Genomic DNA, 19,674 nt, shown 5'->3' on the forward strand with positions numbered 1-19,674 from the left:
TGTTTTCGAGGTTACCAGCATGAGTTTAACCAAACTGCGGGAGGCAGTGGAGGACAGAGGTGCCTGGCGTTCTCTGGTCCATGGGGTCACGAAGAGTCGGACACGACTAAACGACTAAACAACAACACATTAAAAATCTATTTGTACTTAATTCCTTATAACCTTTCTGCTAAAGCCATATAACTTCATTCCAACATTTTTCTAACATTCATTAATTTTACAGTATTTCTGTAAATAATCTTTAATTTTTTTACAGTCTTCTTCCAGCAACTCTTCTCCCTGGTCTCGGATTCTGCCAGTCATTTCCGCCAGTTCCATATAGTCCATCAACTTCACCTGCCATTCTTCCCAGGTGGGGTAAATCTTGTGTCTTCCAATACTTCGCGATGAGTATTCTTGCTGCTGTTGTTGCATACATTCTTTGAAACCAATTGGCCGACCATGCCCAGGAGAAAGGCCTCTGGTTTCTTCAGGAAGGTATATTTAAATACCCTTTTCATTTCATTATAAATCATCTCCCAGAATGTCGTAATCCTTGGGCATGTCCACCAAAGGTGAAAGAATGTACCTTCAGTCTCATTACATTTCCAACATTTATTGTCAGGTAAATTATAAATTTTTGCAAGCTTGACTGGTGTCATGTACCACCTGTAAATCATTTTCATTAAATTCTCTCTTAGAGCATTACATGCCGTAAATTTCATACCAGTGGTCCATAACTGTTCCCAGTCAATCATCATAATGTTATGTCCAACATCTTGTGCCCATTTAATCATAGCAGATTTAACCGTTTCATCCTGAGTATTCCATTTCAACAGCAAGTTATACATTCTTGACAAATTCTTAGTTTTGGGATCTAACAATTCTGTTTCCAATTTTGATTTTTCCACCTGGAAGCCAACTTTTTTGTCCAAGTTTAATGCCTCCATTATTTGGTAATAATGGAGCCAATCTCGCACTCTGTTTTTCAATTTTTCAAAGCTCTGCAGTTTTAGTCTGTCTCCATCTTGTTCCAGAATTTCCCAATATTTCGGCCATTTGGCCTCCATATTGAGCTTTTTCTGAGCCTTCGCTTCCATTGGTGACAACCATCTTGGGGTTTTATTTTCTAATAAATCCTTATATCTTATCCAGACATTAAACAGTGCTTTTCTGACAATATGGTTTTTAAACGCTTTATGTGCTTTTACCCTATCATACCACAAATATGCATGCCAACCAAATACATTGTTGAAACCTTCTAAGTCCAGCACATCAGTGTTTTCAAGAAGCAGCCATTCTCTCAGCCAGCAAAAAGCAGCTGATTCATAGTAAAGTTTAAGGTCTGGCAGGACAAATCCACCTCTTTCTTTAGCATCAGTTAATATCTTAAATTTTATTCGAGGCTTCTTGCCCTGCCAGACAAATCTGGAAATATCTCTCTGCCACTTCTTGAAACAATCCATCTTGTCCAAAATTTGCAATGTTTGAAACAAAAACAATATCCTTGGCAATACATTCATTTTTATCACAGCAATTCGGCCTAGCAATGATAACTTCAAATTTGACCATATTTCTAAGTCCTTTTTCACTTCAGTCCAACATTTTTCATAATTATCCTTAAATAAGTTCACATTCTTGGCAGTCATGTTAACCCCTAAATATTTCACTTTCTTAACCAATGTTAATCCTGTCTCCTCCTGAAACTTTTCTCTCTCATTCACAGTTAGATTTTTCTCTAAGACCTTAGTTTTCATCTTGTTCAACAGGATTTGACATCTTTCTGCAGGGCCTGCAAGATGGAGCTGTTCCACCTGGCCTTTGTTTGGACTCAGTCTGACCCTTATGTTTCCCTCCCCTTATGGTTTTGATTTATGGCTACTACTAAAATGAGGCTGCATTTTAAATTGTATCTTAATCCGTATTTTAACTGTTTTTCCCCCCTTTTTCTATTATGTTTTATTGTAATTTTATTGGTGTTAGCCGCCCTGAGCCTGGTTCTGGCTGGGGAGGGCAAGGTATAAATAAAAATAAAAATTATTATTATTATTATTATTATTATTATTATTATTATTATTATTATTAAACATAGCCAATGACATCAATGACACATTTTGGCATGTGCTTGACTTAACATCACGTAGAAGGAGGTCAATAACAGTGGTTGTGTCTCTCTCTTTTCTTCCAGTGTACCTGTAATGGACTGTCTTATGACAGAATTGACCTAGAGGGATCTTCGGTGAGGAGCCTGGAGATGTTTTTCTCTGGCTACCCCAGAATAGTAGGCCTGTCGCATTTCCCCAATTTAACGAGGCTGGTTCTCGTCAGACTGGCCATCCAAGAGATTTCTGACCTGCAGTACTGCCTGGTACTTAAAGAGCTATGGGTGGCCGAATGCTGCTTGACAGTAAGTGGGCTTAATAGGCTTTTATTTTAGCCTTTTATTTTCCAGTGGGCAAGGAAGGGTGGGTGGTGTGCAGGGGGTGGGCTGAGGGGGTGAAAGGGCCAAGGGAACTGAGTTTCCTGGAAAAGAGCACGTCTGATTGGCTGGCTGGAACATCTTTTGTGGGCCTGCGATTGGTGGGATTTCCCCAGACAAGGTAATTTTACTCAAGCGTGCACTTTTCTCCCTTTTTCGGCTGGTGCTTAAAACTGACGCACGCTCCCTTCTTTTCAGAAGATCGATGGTTTGCAAAGATGTGCTTTGTTGCAAAAGCTTTACCTCTATTGCAACATGATTTCAACGATTGAGAATCTGGAGAAGCTAACAAAGCTGGAAGTTGTTTGGCTTAATGGGAACCAGATTAGAGAAATAGAGGTGAGCCTGAGGTTTTGTTTGTTTGTTTTGGCCATTCATTCCTGTCTGACTCTTCTGGTTGCGGCAGGACAATTTGTGCATGTTATCACAGTGATGCCACAAGCACCTTCGAACAGGTGTCCTTGAGAGCCAGTGCAGTAGAATGTTTAGAGTTTGGACCGGGAACAGGGAGACCAGCGTTCAAATCCTCACTCGGCTTTGAAGATCACTTGGGCCAGTCACTGCCTCTAGACCTACCGCACAGGGTTGTAAGGATTAAATGAGGAAGGAGGGAGCCCCGAACACTAGGGGTGGGTGATACCTGGCTTTCAACATCACGATATATCACCACCTGAACATTGTGATATATTGATATATCACAATGTCTGAAATAAGGATGGAATTACCATATTTTTCGCTCTATAGGATGCACCAGACCATAGGACGCACCTTGTTTTAGAGGGGGAGAACAAGGGAAAAAAATTCTCCCCCTCTTTGCTCAGTGCCCCTTCAGCAAAGCGGCAGGAGAAACGGAGCCCCTTCCATTTCTCCTCTCGCTTGGCTGAAGGGGCGCCGCACAGCTCTCCCTCTCTGCTGAAGCTGGGAGAGTCTCCCTCCCCCGGCTTCAGCGAAAGCAACGCAAAGCCTCCAGAGCGCAGCGGAAACTCGCGCTGCACTCCCGCTGCGCTTCGGAGGCTTTGCGTTGCTATCGCTGAAGCCAAGAAGCCTGCATTCGCTCTATAGGATTAACACACTTCCCCTTAATTTTTGGAGGGGAAAAAGTGCGTCCTATAGAGGAAATATGGTACATAAAGGCGAAGAGCAGGGCTGGACTATACGTGCTTTTCAACTTCGCGATAGATCACCAGCTAAACATCATAATATACTGATAAATCACAATGTCTGATATAAGGATGGAGCTCTGTACAGGCTTTGGTTGGCTTCACGGTTTCCCCCACATTGTGATATTTGCATAGCACACCTACCGACTTGCCCACACCATATATTTCCAGGTCAAAAATTATGAAACTAATATCACAATATGGACTTCAAACCGGTTTTGGATGATATATTGAGAAATCACCCAGCCCTAATGCACACCATCTTGAGCTCCTTGGATGAAAAGAAGGGATATAAATCCAATAAATTAAATTCATTAGTACAGGGATGGCCCAGCCAACATTCATCTCCTGTGTCCTGTTTGCCCAGGTAGTGTTGAGAAGCTTAATTTCAATTGTAGATGTGCTAAATGATCTGGAACTTGCTGAGCAAAGCATGTGACAGCTGCATATGGTCCCTGCATAGCAATGCAATCTTGGCTAGACACAGAACAGTTGAAACCACTGAGCCTCTTGGGCTTGCCAATCAGAAGGTCAGCGGTTTGAATCCCCGTGACGGGGTGAGCTCCCATTGCTTGGTCCCAGCTCCTGTAAACCTAGCAGTTCGAAAGCACACCAAAAGTGCAAGTAGCTAAATAGGTACTGCTCTGGTGGGAAGGTAAACGGTGTTTCTGTGCGCTGCTCTGGTCTTGGTGTTCCGTTGCACCAGAAGCGGTTTAGTCCTGCTGGCCACAGGACCCAGAAAGCTGTCTGTGGACAAACACCGGCTCCCTCGGCCTGAAAGCAAGATGAGCACTGCAACCGCATAGTCGCCTTTGACTGGACTTAACCATCCAGGGGTCCTTTACCTTTGCTTCTGGGTAGACATATATGCAATTGTGCCGTTCAGCTGATTTTTTTTTTTAAATTGGCATTCTGTCTTTCCAGAGAACCCAGTGAACTGTGGTTCAGTAGCAGGGGCAGACTATGGGCCTATAACTGAGGATTCTCACACCCAGGAATCTTTTAAGGAAAGCCGTTAGACCAAATTTAAGCCCAAGAAACTGCCCAAGATTGTTGAGCACTAGTGAAGAGGTAGAGAACCACCTAAACTCTTTGTTTTCCCTCTGAAAGTTGTTATCAAAGAGTTATGTGGCACCGTAAAGACCTAAGAGATTTGTTATCAATAAGCGTTTCTGGGCTGGAGCCCACTTGCTAGTTTTCGAAGTGCCACAGAATGTATTTATCACAGCATATTAGATGTGCAGTTTGATCTTAACATTTCCAAAAGCGTTTGTTCTGCTAACGTAAGTTGGCACATGTCATGTCTGAAGAACTAAACTTGATTGATTAAAAACCTCATCATTCTGTGTTCAGCACTGTCACCCGACAGGAATAACCCTATGTTTATTAAAGCTTTGAGGTATTCCGTGACCCTGAAGTCTGTTCCTTACAAATGTTTACAGGGGTTGAGTACGCTGCAGAAGTTGAAGGATGTCAATCTCGCGGGGAATTTAATTGGCAAGATTGGTAGGTGATGCTTTTAAAATGTTGAGACACGTATCTGCACAGCTGAAAGTATAGAGGACAAGTCTTGGGGAGGGAACGTGGGCAGTTTTCTAAATGATACTGGGGGAGAAGAGGAAAACTGCTGTGCTCTAGAGCCATTGAGGCAAAGGCAAGAAGAGACTGGGGACTCTCCAAAGCCCACTCAGCAGTTTCTGCACCGACATTTGATGCTAAGACTGAAGATGGAATGCATGTGCCTTTCTTTGTGGGGCAAGGTTCCTGTGGGAATGTTCAGGGATGCAGGAGAGGATATATTGTCTGATTATATCCTTATGCAACTTGTGTTAACAAGTTCACCAATTTCAGCAGAGTAACACATTCCCCTTTATTTTAAGCTTTGCAACGGCAGCGTTTGCTCAGGCTTGCTAAAGCCTCTATAATAACTATTCTGGTATTTTCCCCTTATTCCCTCATAAAATAGAAGAGACGACACAGTCTTTTGCAAAAGTATAAACAAAAAGAGTTTACTCACATTCTGTTCACAATCAGATCCCAGAAGGCAGACTTAGCTTAATGAAGTAAAATACACTTGGAATCTATCTCTTAAGAAGACAGTCCCTTTGTCCTCTCTTGGCTGGAAGTCACATGCAGAGGAAGTCTGTCCCAGCCCAGAAGGAAACAGGAAGTTTACCTGCTGGCCGGACAAACATCCCTCCCCATGTCTAAACATGTTCACTCTCGGAATGTTGTACTTGACTGCTCTTGTGTTTCACATCCCACAGTTCCAGACCCTCCTGGGAAGTGGAATAAAGACACATGAAACAGTATTTTAGGTTAATGGACAGAAAAGGCCACAACTTTATTGGTTACAGAATGTGAGTGGTATTGGCTTAGGCATTGGAAACCACAAGACTATATCTGACTCCTGCCCATCTGCAGGAGTGTTGAAAGAGTTGACCATCTGAAGGGGGAGCCCTGCCGATGTACATCAACTAGGAACTCCCCCAGGGTCACCGCTAGGGGTCGTGCCATGGCCCTAGCGCCCCCCCCCCCCGTCTGGGGCTTTGGACGGGACCACGCCCCTCAGATTCCTTTAACGGAATACCCTTGAAATAGGAACTTGATTCTGGGCTTTTTGCCCTGCCAGACAAATTTAGAAATATCTCTCTGCCAAGGGTATTTCAAGGGTATTCCGTTAAAGGAATCTGAGGGGCGTGGCAAAACCTGACAAAAGTTGTGACGAATTGCTACGAGGTAGGCGAAAAACCAAATGGCCGATGCTAATTTGACAAGTGGAAAAAAATCCTGCCAGGCCCCTGTTAAAAAACAGGCGACCAACCGAAGTCCATAGCAAGGTCAGGAGATAAAGAGCCTAACCTAAGGGAGGGGGGGGCAGGAGAACTGACCGAGCAGGGAGAAAAGGAACATGTCCTTGGCCGTGGGCAGTTTAAATAGCCCCCGGACCGTCCGGATTGGACAGCCTTGGGTTGACGCGGCCGAGGACCAACCAGTGGTGCAGGGGCTATCCTGCCCCATGTGTGTGGGGAGGGCTTGCTCCCAGCCCGCAATGTCATCTCCCCGGGGATGGGAAATGCAGTGGTGTAGCGTGGGGGGGTCCAGGGGTGCCGGCCGCACCGGGCGCAACATCTGAGGGGGGCGCGCGCTCGCACTCGCAGTGCTAAAATCAGTGCTAAAATCCACGGGTTAGGGGGCGCAAATTACTTGCCTTGCCCCGGGTGCTGATAACCCACGCTACGCCACTGGGAAAATGGCTTTGTTTTAGTTTATATGGTCTTTAAAGGGCTGCAGAATCCTCTTCTGAATTCTTCTTACCAAACGTTGCTGGACTCCTGTCTCTCATCAGCTCTAGTCAAATTGGCCAGGTGATGGGAGTTTTAGTTCAACAACACCTAGCTCCCTACCCCTGCCTTAGAAGAATGAGAAACTGGCGCATTCTCCGTCCCAGCAGAAATAACAGGAGGGACATTGTTTCTCAAACTGGATATGAAAAGAAAGTTGCATACGTCACACTCCTTCTGCTTTGCACCTCTCAAGGCTATGGAAGTGTCTGTGGGTTGTTCTGCCCTGGTCTTGGTGGCCCCTTGAAGACTCACAACTGCCTTATGGCATAAGACATTTATGGATGAGAGTCCACTTTATATGACAATGTGGTGTGATCCTCGGCTGCAGGTACTGAGGAGTGCACTTAAAGACCTGCAGGTATAGGGCGGTATATGAATTCAGTAAATAAATGAATCAAATAAAAAAATACATCCAATATAGAGGATTCTGGTCCACGAAAGCTATATGTAATAATTTGTGAGTCTTTAATCTGCAATAAGGGACGCGGGTGGTGTTGTGGGTTAAACCACAGAGCCTAGGACTTGCCGATCAGAAGGTCAGCGGTTTGAATCCCCGCGACGGGGTGAGCTCCCGTTGCTCGGTCCCTTCTCCTGCCAACCTAGCAGTTTGAAAGCACGTCAAAGTGCAAGTAGATAAATAGGTACCACTCCAGCGGGAAGGTAAACGGCGTTTCCATGCGCTGCTCTGGTTCGCCGGAAGCGGCTTAGTCCTGCTGGCCACATGACCTGGAAGCTGTATGCCGGCTCCCTCGGCCACTAAAGTGAGATGAGCGCCGCAACCCCAGAGTCGGTCACGACTGGACCTAATGGTCAGGGGTCCCTTTACCTTTACCTAATCTGCAACAAGACCCGTTTGCCATGCGGCAACATGGGCAAACACAAATATATAAAAGGATGTCACATAGAGGAGGGAGAAAGGTTGTTTTCTGCTCCTCCAGAGAAGCGGACACGGAGCAATGGATCCAAACTACAAGAAAGAAGATTCCACCTAAACATTAGGAAAAACTTCCTGACAGTAAGAGCTGTTCGGCAGTGGAATTTGCTGCCAAGGAGTGTGGTGGAGTCTCCTCCTTTGGAGGTCTTTAAGCAGAGGCTTGACAACCATATGTCAGGAGTGCTCTGATGGTGTTTCCTGCTTGGCAGGGGGTTGGACTCGATGGCCCTTCTGGTCTCTTCCAACTCTATGATTCTATGATACTCTTCCCGGCGCAGGATGCGGGAGTCGCACATACATCAGGCATGGACCTGATACCAAAGTGGCCTGAATATAAGCTGCACCTGCAAATAAACCGCACCTTTAAAATTCAAGGTTTATTTCCCAGCACTACCACCGCAAGCTGGCGCCAGGGGAGGCTTGGGAGCAGCGGGCGGGCGGTGCGCCACTGCCCCACGCTCCCAGGCTGCTTCCTTGGGGGGTGGAGAGCAATAAGGTCACAAATATAAGCCGCACTTTAACTTTTCAGGGCCCGAATTTGGAAAAAAAGTGCAGCTTATATTCAGGCCAATATGATAGGTATTGTTCCAGTGCATCAGCACAGGCCCTTCCGTAGGGCAGATCTAAACCCTACAGTTAAAGTGCCTCTCTTCTCCTAAAGAATCATGGGAACTGTAGTGTCATGCTCGCGAAGCTACAGTGCCCAGCATCCTTTACAGACTACAATTCCCAGAATTCTTTGGGGGAAGCCATTGGTGGTGAATGTGCTTTAAATGGATGGTGTAGATCTGCCCATATTACATTTGGTCAGGAGTCCTTGGAATGCAGCTAGGAAGAGAGTGCAGGAACAGGAACAAGCCCTGTCACATGTGATTTTCTTCTGTTGTTTTCTTTTTAGGATATCGCTTGGATCCCAGTGCAAATATAGAAAAATTAAATCTGTCTGGCAACCGAATATCATCCTTTAAGGTCTGTGCTGGATTCTGGCTGCCAGGGCTAATGGTGCTCAGGCTAAATCCCTGCCTACTTACTTTATTTATTTATGTACTGCATGTATGCCGTTTCTGTCCTGCCCCTTCCTCCCGAAAGAGCCCAGGGCAGCAAACACCAACATGTTTAAAAAATAAAATTTAAACTAAAATCAAAAGATATTTTAGCCATTAAAAAAAAAATCTACAAGTATTTTGAGTACCTAAAAACATTTAAAGGCAATTGGGTACCATCAAGGTTGCTAATACAGTGGTACCTCGGGTTACAGATGCTTCAGGATACAGACTCTGCTAACCCAGAAATAGTACCTTGGGTTAAGAACTTTGCTTCAGGATGAGAGCAGATATTGCACAGCGGTGGCGCGGTGGCAGCAGGAGGCCCCATTAGCTAAAGTGGTGCTTCAGTTAAGAACAGTTTCAGATTAAGAACAGACCTCCAGAACGAATTAAGTTCTTAACCCGAGGTACCACTGTATTAAGTTTGCCATGGCCGGTATAAAACTACCCTGCACTGAGGTCTCACCTGTAGCTCCTAGAAGCTGTCAGCATGCGATGGCAGCCCCACCCCAGAAAATGTCTCCAACTGGCTGCCTAACCAAGGTGAGGGGAGCTGATAGATCTCAAACCCTTGGTGAATTAGGGATTTCCCCTACATGTGAAGACAGGCTCAGGCGGATTGAGCAGACAAGACCAATAGTGGGTCCATCAGTCAGGAAGGCAGTTTCTGCACGTGCTGTAGAGGGACGTGAGGGGCAGGTGGGGGTCGTCCATCTGGGAAGGGAGCCCATCTAGGAGAAGGGAAACTCTGATCCTAAAATGCCGCTGCCTTCGAGAGAAAATAGGGCTAAAACGTAAACATAGCAAATCCAGAGTGGAGCCCCTAAGACGGTTGGATGGTGCCTTGTACTCCTGCAGCCAAGGTGGTGTCAAACGTCTTGCTCTGCTTTCCTTTGGACCAACTCAGCCAGGCCAAGAGGGCCTTGTCTCCTGGGTAGCCCAGGACCTCCATACACTGCCCAGGCATGTGTCCAGGGTGTGTCACTTCACTGTTGCTAACGCAGAGGTTTGACTTCACCGCTGGAGATGTACTCCATTGTCTCGAGAGACAAATGGATGACAATAATAATAATAATAATAATAATAATAATAATAATAATAATAATAATTTATTACTTATACCCCACCCGTCTGGCTGGGTTTCCCCAGCCACTCTGGGCGGTTTCCAACAAGAAATAAAAAATACATTAAAACATCAGTCATTACAAAGTTCCCTAAACAGGGCTGCCTTCAGATGTCTTCTAAAAGTCAGATAGTTGTTTATTCCTTTGACATCTGGTGGGAGGGTGTTCCACAGGGCAGGCGCCACCACCGAAAAGGCCCTCTGCCTGGTTCCCTGTAACTTGGCTTCTCGCAGGGAGGCAGCCATCAAGGCCCTCGGTGCTGGACCTCAATGTCAGGACCTTTTCCTCCAGAAGCATTTTATTTTAAAAATCCAATTTAAAGTTTAAAAAATCTAATTTTATTGATTTATTTTTTAAAAAACATTTATTTTTATTCACCTTGATGCTGAAGTCCCGTCCCCCCCCCCCCCAATCCTCTTTCCCCTTCAAGATTTCTCTGGCAGATAAAACGCAAGGGGCGAGATCCAACTCATTGTGACAAAGTGCAAAGACTTCTCTTCCTTCCTGTGACGCCCTATGCATCACCACCACTGAACAGATTTTGTGGGGCTGGAAGTGTGAGAAGCAGATTTCTGTCGTGTGAGTGAGTCGGCACGCTTGGATCTCGCCCAGAATATGGGATGCGCTAGGAGGCATGCAATCTTGTTGTCCCCGCTTTTCTCAACAGGAAGTAACCAATTTGGCCAGGCTGCCTCGTTTAGTCGATCTCTGCCTGAACGACCCCCAGTACGACCCCAATCCGGTTTGCCTCCTTTGCAATTATGCGACGCACGTCCTGTATCACATCCCTCAGCTCCAGAGGCTCGACACGTACGATGTATCTTCCAAACAAATCAAGGAGCTGGCAGAGGTCAGTGGAAACTCCCTCATGTCTTTATTAGACATAGGATCACCTGGTTGGCATGTCCGACAGTAATACATCTGTGTGATTTGGGGAGGGGGGAGTTTGCTTTGATTCACAACGATAGGCCTTCTAAAATTCAGCTCTTCCAGTATGACCAGTGGCATCAGAGCAGGATTTTGAGGTGGAGCTCCAGGACCAGTGTGGTATAGTGGTTAAGAGCAGTAGCCTCGTAATCTGGTGAATTGGGTTCGCGTCTCCGTTCCTCCACATGCAGCTGCTGGGTGACCTTGGGCTAGTCACACTTCTTGAAGTCTCTCAGCCTCACTCACCTCACAGAGTGTTTGTTGTGGGGGAGGAAGGGAAAGGAGAATGTTAGCCGCTTTGAGACTTCTTAGGGTAGTGATAAAGCGGGATATCAAATCCAAACTCCTCCTCCTCTTCTTCTAACCAAAATGAGCTGGAGGGACCTCAAACACAGCTGGGCTAGCCTGCCACATCTGGAAGTAATAATAGCCTTGGTCCTGTATACCTGAAGGAGCGTCTCCACCCCCATCGTTCTGCCCGGACACTGAGGTCCAGCGCCGAGGGCCTTCTGGCAGTTCCCTCATTGCGAGAAGTGAGGTTACAGGGAACCAGACAGAGGGCCTTCTCGGTAGTGGCGCCCACCCTGTGGAACGCCTTCCCATCAGATGTCAAGGAAATAAGCAGCTGTCTTATTTTTAAAAGACATCTGGAGGCAGCCCTGTTTAGGGAACTTTTTAATATCTAATGATATATTATTTTTAACACTCGATTGAGAGCTGCCCAGAGTGGCTGGGGAAACTCAGCCAGATGGGTGGGGTATAAATAATAAATTAATAATGCTGTCCTTTAAAGCCCTAAACGGTCTTGGTCCTGTATACCTGAAGGAGTGTCTCCACCCCCATTGTTCTGTCTGGACAATGAGGACCAGCGCCGAGGGCCTTCTGGCTACCAGACTTTTAGAAGACACCTGAAGGCAGCCCTGTTTAGGGAAGCTTTTAATGTTTAATAGACTATTGTATTTTGATATTCTGTTGGAAGCCGCCCAGAGTGACTGGGGAAACCCAGCAAGATGGGCGAGGTCTAAATAAATTATTTTATTTTTATTTTTATTATTTATTATCTTGGTTGCCATGGGTGGTTTTTGTGACATTGCGCAATGACTGTTCCCTCCACATTCCCCCCGTTTGGATCCCCTTTTATCTTTTGAAGACCATGGTGATGAAAAAGGTCATGTTCTACAACATGCGCATCAAGAGCGCCCAGCGGCAGCTTAATGAGGAGCTCGAGAAGCTAAAAGAGAGGAAGCACAAGCTGCAGAAGCTTCCGGAAGACCGCATAAAGCATTTCAGCTACAACATCAAGAACGTAAGCACGGCCCTTGGCAGCGTCAGCCAAGTGCATTTGGGTTGGGCCCTGCTTCTGGGACTGGCGGTTTTAGTTGCAGTGAGCTTGGATTTTAGGTGTGCTCACATTGCCGCCTTAGAGGGCAGGGGTCTCCCCCCTGCACACCAGCCATGCATTTCACAGACCTCCCTCCACCCCCGTTCAGGTCAGCATGGCTTCAGTTAGGTTTCTGTTTGTGTGCACCCCAGGGAGAAGTGACAGAGCAGGGGCTGCCTTTAACCTGTGCGAAGCTGTTTGCGCTGGTTAGAAATTTTAGGACTCCCAGGTGGTGTGACACTGGTTTGAGAAACCAGTATCCAACAGTACAGTGGACGCTTGGGTTGTTAACGTGATCCGTGCGGGAGGTGCTTTCACAACCTGCAGTGCTGCGTCTGTGCATGCATGGGTTGTCATTCGGCGTTTCTGTGCATGCGCAAGGCGCGATTTAGTGGTCCTGCGCATGTGCGAGTGCCGAAACCTGGAAGTAACCTGTTCTGGTACTTCCAGGTTTCAGTGCGTTCATATCCCGAAAATGCACAACCTGAAGCATTTGTAACCCGAGGTATGACTGTATCTACAAAGTTTTGGGTCATGTTGTGAGACTGAAAACCCGGCACTGTAAATACAGTTGATTGTACAGTAAACAGGAGTGGGAGCACAGATTTTGTCTCCAATTGGCTCTGACCCTGTCAGTTCCTGCCTAGTTGTTAGGGCGGTTGAACAAAAGCACCCCCCCACCGAATGAACACTCCACTGAAATTTCCCCACCTTTTCTCCAATGCGAAGGCCATCTCAAAGAGATGGGCTTTGTGGTTCTTCTGAAAGCTGCTCAGTCTTTGGGCTTGGGAAATCAAAGGCCAAACTGCATATTATGATAAGCACACTTTCTTTTTTAAAAGAAGCGTGCTTAGCATTGGCCACCTGATAGTTCTGGAAAAAACCAGCCAGCGGGGGCCCCAATCCAGAAGAAAACAACAGTGCAAGAAGGAGGCAGTGTTAACTCTTTCCTTCCAACACTTCCCCCCACAGATCTCTCCCCACCCCCACCCCCACCTCCAGTTTGCTATTTGCTCTCAAAGGTACTGTTTGTTTCAGAGAGAAAACAAGAGCAGACTTTTCAATGGAGAATTTTGTGGAGACGTGTGTTTTGGTCCCAATCTGGGTTGAGCCAATGTGCAGTTGCTGCTTCTGAAAGAAAAACAAACAAACACCAAAGCGTTCAGTGCTTTGTGTGGTTTTAAATAAAATAAAATAAAAGATCTGTTTAACGTAAAGTGTAGTGCAGCCCTAAAGATTTCAGCGTTTTCATGTACTTCTTTTCATCATTTCCTTTTCCAACAGCTGGAACGTGAACTGGGGGAACTGCAGGCCTCTGGCAAGATACAGGCGAGCAAAGCTATTTCGAGCCAAAACTTAGGCTGCGAAAAATCCGATGAGGAAGCTGAGAGTCCGGATGAGGCCTCAGAGGAATCAAGCCTTGAGCAGTGGTTTCTGCATAAGCTGGAGGCCCTCAAAAGAAGAGTGAATTTCTGGAGCAAAAAGCTAGAGGAGTACGTGCGTTTCAGGAAATGTTCAAGGGCTGTTTGAGTAGGTTTGGGTTTGGAGGTCTTGTGCTCACTGCCCACATCTGGGGTGAAATACACGGTGGGGGTTTTCTTCCCCCTTAATCCCCCCTCAGCTCCTCCTTCACTTTTCTTGCCTCTTATGAAATGGCTTCAAGCATTATGCAAATCTGCGTGTCATCTAAAAACACAACTAACCACCGAGCATTAAAAACTTTCCTATACAGGGCTCCCTTCAGATGTCTTCTAAAAGTCAGATAGTTGTTTATTTCCTTGACATCTGATGGGAGCACGTTCCACAGGGTGGGTGCCACTACCGAGAAAGCCCTCTGCCTGGTTCCCTGTAACTTCGCTTCTCACTATGAGGGAACCACCAGAAGACCCTCGGAGCTGGACCTCAGTGTACTGGGCTGGATGATGCGGGTGGAGACGCTCCTTCAGGTTGTTGTTGTGGTTTAGTCGTGTCCGACTCTTCATGACCCCATGGACCAGAGCACGCCAGGGACTCCTGTCTTCCACTACCTCCCGCAGTTTGGTCAAACTCATGCTGGTAGCTTCGAGAACACTGTCCAACCATCTCGTCCTCTGTCTTCCCCTTCTCCTTGCATCCTCCATCTTTCCCAACATCAGGGTCTTTTCCAGGGAGTCTTCTCTTCTCATGAGGTGGCCAAAGTATTGGAGCCTCAACTTCAGGATCTGTCCTTCATTGAGCCCTCAGGGCTGATTTCCTTCAGAATGGAGAGGTTTGATCTTCTTGCAGTCCATGGGACTCTCAAGAGTCTCCTCCAGCACCAGAATTCAAAAGCTCCTTCAGGTATACAGGGCCAAAGCCATTTAGGGCTTTAAAGGTCAGCACCAACACTTTGAATGGTTCTCAGAAATTTACCAGGAGCCAATGTAGATCTTTTAGGACCAGCTGGTATTTATTGTGGTCCTTCCAACCAAGACAGATCCTGCTCTTTTTGTTGCAGAGTTGAAGCCGTTTATCAGGGAGAAGTCAAGAAGAAGAAGAAAGCCAGTAGTTTGGCTGTGCAGTTTTTGCTGACTGAACTGGAAACAGTGGGAAACACCCGTTTTGAAGAGGGCTCCCCCAGCGATGCCTGGTACAGCTGTTTTGAGATACTCTATTTTGAAACCTTGATATATATTCTCAAAAGGTTAATTCTTACACCTCTTCATATTTCCACAGAAGTCTCTAAGTACACACAGAGAAGATAAAGTAATTTAAACATCCAGAAACACTCAAAAGCAATTCTGCTACAGATGGGAGGAATAGACAGAATGAACCACAAAACCCACATTCTTCATTCATTCATTTTTATTTCTGTTTGTGAAATTGCTTCCTACAAATCCTCTTAAAATGACAATCAGAAATCTATCAAAATAAATCAAGATACATCAAAATGCAGCACAATTACAGCACATCACAAAACAACGTGTAATTCAGTCATCAAAACCATTCACTATTGTGCCTCAATCTATTCCAATGTTAATTTGCAATTTCATCCAGTATTTTCTGTTCCGTCGCAACTGGCTTATTGTGCACAAGTCTTTCTTCTGTTTTGCCATCCATTGACATGCAAACTGACATTTAAAAAAAATTGAATTGCAGTGCACAATTGATGCACATACCTCAGCCGTCAACAGCCTCAAAGTCCTCTGTTTTCTTAAACACAGGTTTAATTCCTGCTATGAATTGATTCTATCCCGATTTTGCGCCTTGGACTTCAAAACCCATGGCATCACAGGAGTGAAAGTGAATCGCGTCATTAGGGTGCACAACCGGATTCTGAGGCTGAAATTTGAAGAGAAGTTTCAACACTTTCTGGATAAAGAAGATTTAAATGAGTTCTTGTAAGTGGGTTTCCCTTTTCCTTTTAGTTATAGATGAGTAAGACAGCAAGATAGTGAATTCTGACCAAAGGTGAGGTGTCCTTGTATTAACCAGAGTTTTTTAAATTGGAGTTCAAAGTTGGTTTGCATCCTTTGGCTACAGGGAAATCTGGTTAGCGTTAATGTTACACCACAAATTAATGTTCTGCCTTGATTTAAAGCGAACCAAGGAAAGGAGGACGGACTTGCACATGACAGATGGGGACAGGGAATGTGCAAAACTCACAGCACGCTTCTTATTTCCTCACCATAGTTAGGGAACAAAGAGGAAACTAGATACTAAAGATGGACCCCTATTACCTATTTATCTACTTGCACTGGTGTGCTTTTGAACTGCTAGGTTGGCAGGAGCTGGAACAGAGCAACGGGAGCTCACCCCGTCGCGGGGATTCGAACTGCCGACCTTCCGATTGGCAAGCCCAAGAGGCTCAGTGGTTTAGACCACAGCTGGAGACAGGAGAGTGGGGGAGGTTGTCTCATGAGCAGGCGCTTTAGCAGAAAGTTCCATATCTCGTGCCTGTTTGCCCCTCTCTTGTAAAACTTTGTTTTCAAAAAGTATGTTGGTTGCAAGTGCAATGCTGCTGGGACACCATCCACCTTCTTTGTTAATTTCCCGAAAGCATTCATTTGATATGCAAATCATATGCAAACTTCTGTGGTGTGCCCAGCACTCTGAGACATTTAACGCCCCTGAGCATTCTTGTGCCCAGTACTAGAGGTGTTCTCCCCCCCTCTTATTCCCACCTTCCCAATCTAGAAACTACAGGAAGATGCTGGAATATCTCTTCTATGTATCTCCCCCAGACGTACCCTTGAAGAAACAGCACTTGGTTCAAATCCTAGAGGACGGCTTCCAGGAAGTAAAAAAGGTAACCGGAAGTTTATTTTATTTTTTATTTTTTGAAGTAGTTTTTATTTGATTTTACAAGTATATAACAGCAGCAGCAACAACAACTTATTATTTATTCCTCCTTTTAATTAAACCTTTTCTACTGCACCTTTCCCAATAATCTATATTTTATATAACATCACTGTCTCCATAGTGCTTGCTACATTACAAGTGTTATTGCAATCCTGCTAAGGTTGGCATCTGCTTACAGTGGTCTCCAAGATAAATTATAATTCTTTCCCCATTCTTTATTAAAGTTTGGTCTTCTTGGTAACCGGAAGTTTAAATTGAGACCTCTTGTGTCTCTCTGGCTTCAGAGCGTTTGGTCTGAATTAGCGTCTTCATCTTCAGAAAAGTTCCGTACTACAGCCTTCTACAGACTGTACCACTTCATCATGCAAGCGAGGGAACCTTAGGATTGAAGTCTACTTTTTATTTCTTAAGAAAAAAGAGAAACAAAACGCCTCCACTCAGTGGTGGAGCTTCATGCTCCGGCACCGGGGGGGGGGCGGGGCGGAGAGCAGGCAGGGTGGGGCTGGCGCGTGTCCTGGGGGCATGGCACTCAGTGTGGGCAGGGGGGCCGGCCACAATGGCACCCCACCGGTATTGCGCTGCCGGGGGCGGTGCGCTCCCCCTGCACTCCTCTTCCTCCGCCAGTGCCTCCACTGAAGTCAGCTGTTATGTACTGAGTTGAATAGGATCCAAAATGCAGCAGTATGATTGGTCTGCAGGAGCCACCCAATCCGGCTCCAGATGGAAGTGAATCCACAACCTGATTGGCCTACAGGAGAATTCCGGAATTAGCCAATTACGTGCAGCCCATTGTGTAAATAATGTATATAAAGCAGATACTTTGAGGGGACTTTCATTCCTCCTCGCCACTATGAGCTGAATAAAGAGCATGAAATCCACTCTCGACTCCGAGTATATTTCAACAGCGCTGGCCTACTCAGGAGGCAAGGTGAGGTGATTGCCTCAGGCAGCAGATCCAGCCTCCTCTGTGTCTGTCTCCTTCACTCTGGGACGCTCCCTGTCACTCCTGCGTCCTCTGCAGCTGATCGAAGCGGAGGCAGCAGCCGTGACAGGGGTCTGGCATTTTCTGTCTCGCCTGAAGTGGCAAAGTGTCCTGGGCTGGCCCAGCCTGATGTTCTCATTTTCTAGAATGCTGTTAGTACTTGTCCTGTATTTGTAGAAAATGCATTTTATAAAGAATAAATTGTACCAGGGGAAAAGAAAACCTATGCAATGGAATGGAGTGTAACGGCTGCAAAATCTTGGGACTCCAGTTTAAGGTCACAGTAACGCTGAATCATTGCCTTTGTAAAAAGTGAGCATGTCTGTGTCTTAGTTAGTGGTAGGAAGGTTAGGACTTGCCATTGTTTTTCCGACTGTGGAGACTCCAAGAACCCGCCACCCAGAGGAGTTGGAGAGGACAGACAAGCTACAATTTATGGATTGCTTCAGTGGAGTTTTAGAAGCAAGAAGACCCTCTTTTGGGCTCAAGAGAGTGAAATGCATTGCACTGGACTTAGTACATATGTATGATACTGCTGGGTCATAAAGAAGGCTGATCGCCGAAGAATTGATGCTTTTGAATTATGGTGCTGGAGGAGACTCTTGAGAGTCCCAAGGACTGCAAGAAGAGTCCCAAGGACTGCTCACTGGAAGGACAGATCGTGAAGCTGAGGCTCCAAGACTTTGGCCACCTCATGAGAAGAGAAGACTCCCTGGAAAAGACCCTCATGTTGGGAAAGATGGAGGGCACAAGGAGAAGGGGACGACAGAGGACGAGATGGTTGGACAGTGTTCTTGAAGCTACAAACATGAGTTTGACCAAGCTGTGGGAGGCAGTGGGAGACAGGAGTGCCTGGCGTGCTCTGGTCCATGCGGTCACAAAGAGTTGGACACGACAAAACAACAACAAGGTTGGTGGGGACTAATTTGACTGTCCCCCGATATTGAGGGTGGCAGTGGGGATGGTTCACCCAGAATAAAAAGTGAATCGCAAGCATATGTTCAATGTCGTTTGGTGCTGCAGGAAGGTGTTTTTTTAAAAAAAGAAATAAAGAGAGGAATGAACTGACTTTGCAAGCCCCGTCAGATCAAACTGCAGGAGGCAGTGGAAGACAGGAGTGCCTGGTGTGCTCTGGTCCATGGGGTCATGAAGAGGCGGACACGACTAAACGGCTAAACAACAACAACAATGATACTGCTTGCAATAGTTGCAATCCTGCAAGCAAAGAGTTGTCTTCAAAGTCTTGAGTGCAGAGTCTACTTCATCTTCTTCAAGGGTGAAACCGCTTCGTCACTCTGCATGACTCAGAAAAATAGCCAAGAGAGATAAGGGAGAGCTGAGCTGGAAATGTTTTGCTTAGCATGGCAGCTTTCCATGGGAAAGAGAGGTTTGTTGTAGTTAAATGTTGGGAGAGCATTTAAGGGTCAGTCTGATCTGCCTATTCAGACTTGCTTTGTTGCTCTTTGCAGCCTGGAAGCGAAGGAGGCGTCCAGCTCTCCAACAGTCTCAGTATCTGCGAATGTCCAAGAATTGAATATTTGCAAAAGCAAGCCAGAAGCAAGGGGGACTCCGAGGATACATTCAGGCGTGGTAAATATAGAGAGGTTGCTCTAAGCACACATGAATAATTTTTAGAGCCCTCGTTACATAAAAAAAGCCTTTTCAGCTTGCAATATATGCAGCAGGTTGTGGCAAGAGGGACAGAGCCTTGGGTGCTAGCAGGGTGGTCCAGCAAGATGTGAAGTTTTAAGGCCATGCTTTCTGCTAGTGGAAGTTGGGGTGTTCGCAATAATAATAATAAAGGTAAAGGTACCCCTGCCCGTACGGGCCAGTCGTGTCCGACTCTAGGGTTGCGTGCTCATCCCGCTCTAGAGGCCGTGAGCCGGCGCCATCCGAAGACACTTCCCGGTCACGTGGGCAGTGTGACGAAGCTGCAGCTGGCGAGCCAGCACCAGCGCAGCACACGGAAACGCCATTTACCTTCCCGCTTTAAAG

General features: G+C 46.1%; 1 protein-coding gene across 4 annotated transcripts in view; it reads left to right on the forward strand.

Moving 5' to 3' along the window:
* LRRC9 (leucine rich repeat containing 9) overlaps positions 1–19,674 on the forward strand; it is a 74,061-nt gene that overhangs the window by 8,411 nt on the left and 45,976 nt on the right. For all 4 annotated transcript variants that reach the window (XM_083730997.1, XM_083730995.1, XM_083730994.1 and 1 more), the window contains 11 exons: positions 2,168–2,386; positions 2,657–2,797; positions 5,061–5,124; positions 8,798–8,868; positions 10,737–10,919; positions 12,147–12,302; positions 13,662–13,870; positions 14,854–14,985; positions 15,560–15,736; positions 16,533–16,644; positions 19,149–19,269. In XM_083730997.1, the coding sequence (XP_083587123.1) occupies positions 2,168–2,386; positions 2,657–2,797; positions 5,061–5,124; positions 8,798–8,868; positions 10,737–10,919; positions 12,147–12,302; positions 13,662–13,870; positions 14,854–14,985; positions 15,560–15,736; positions 16,533–16,644; positions 19,149–19,269 (1,585 nt within the window). The remainder of the gene's footprint in view (positions 1–2,167; positions 2,387–2,656; positions 2,798–5,060; positions 5,125–8,797; positions 8,869–10,736; positions 10,920–12,146; positions 12,303–13,661; positions 13,871–14,853; positions 14,986–15,559; positions 15,737–16,532; positions 16,645–19,148; positions 19,270–19,674) is intronic.

Source organism: Podarcis gaigeae (assembly GCF_964106915.1).
Source record: "Podarcis gaigeae genome assembly, chromosome: 1".
Taxonomy (NCBI): domain Eukaryota; kingdom Metazoa; phylum Chordata; class Lepidosauria; order Squamata; family Lacertidae; genus Podarcis; species Podarcis gaigeae.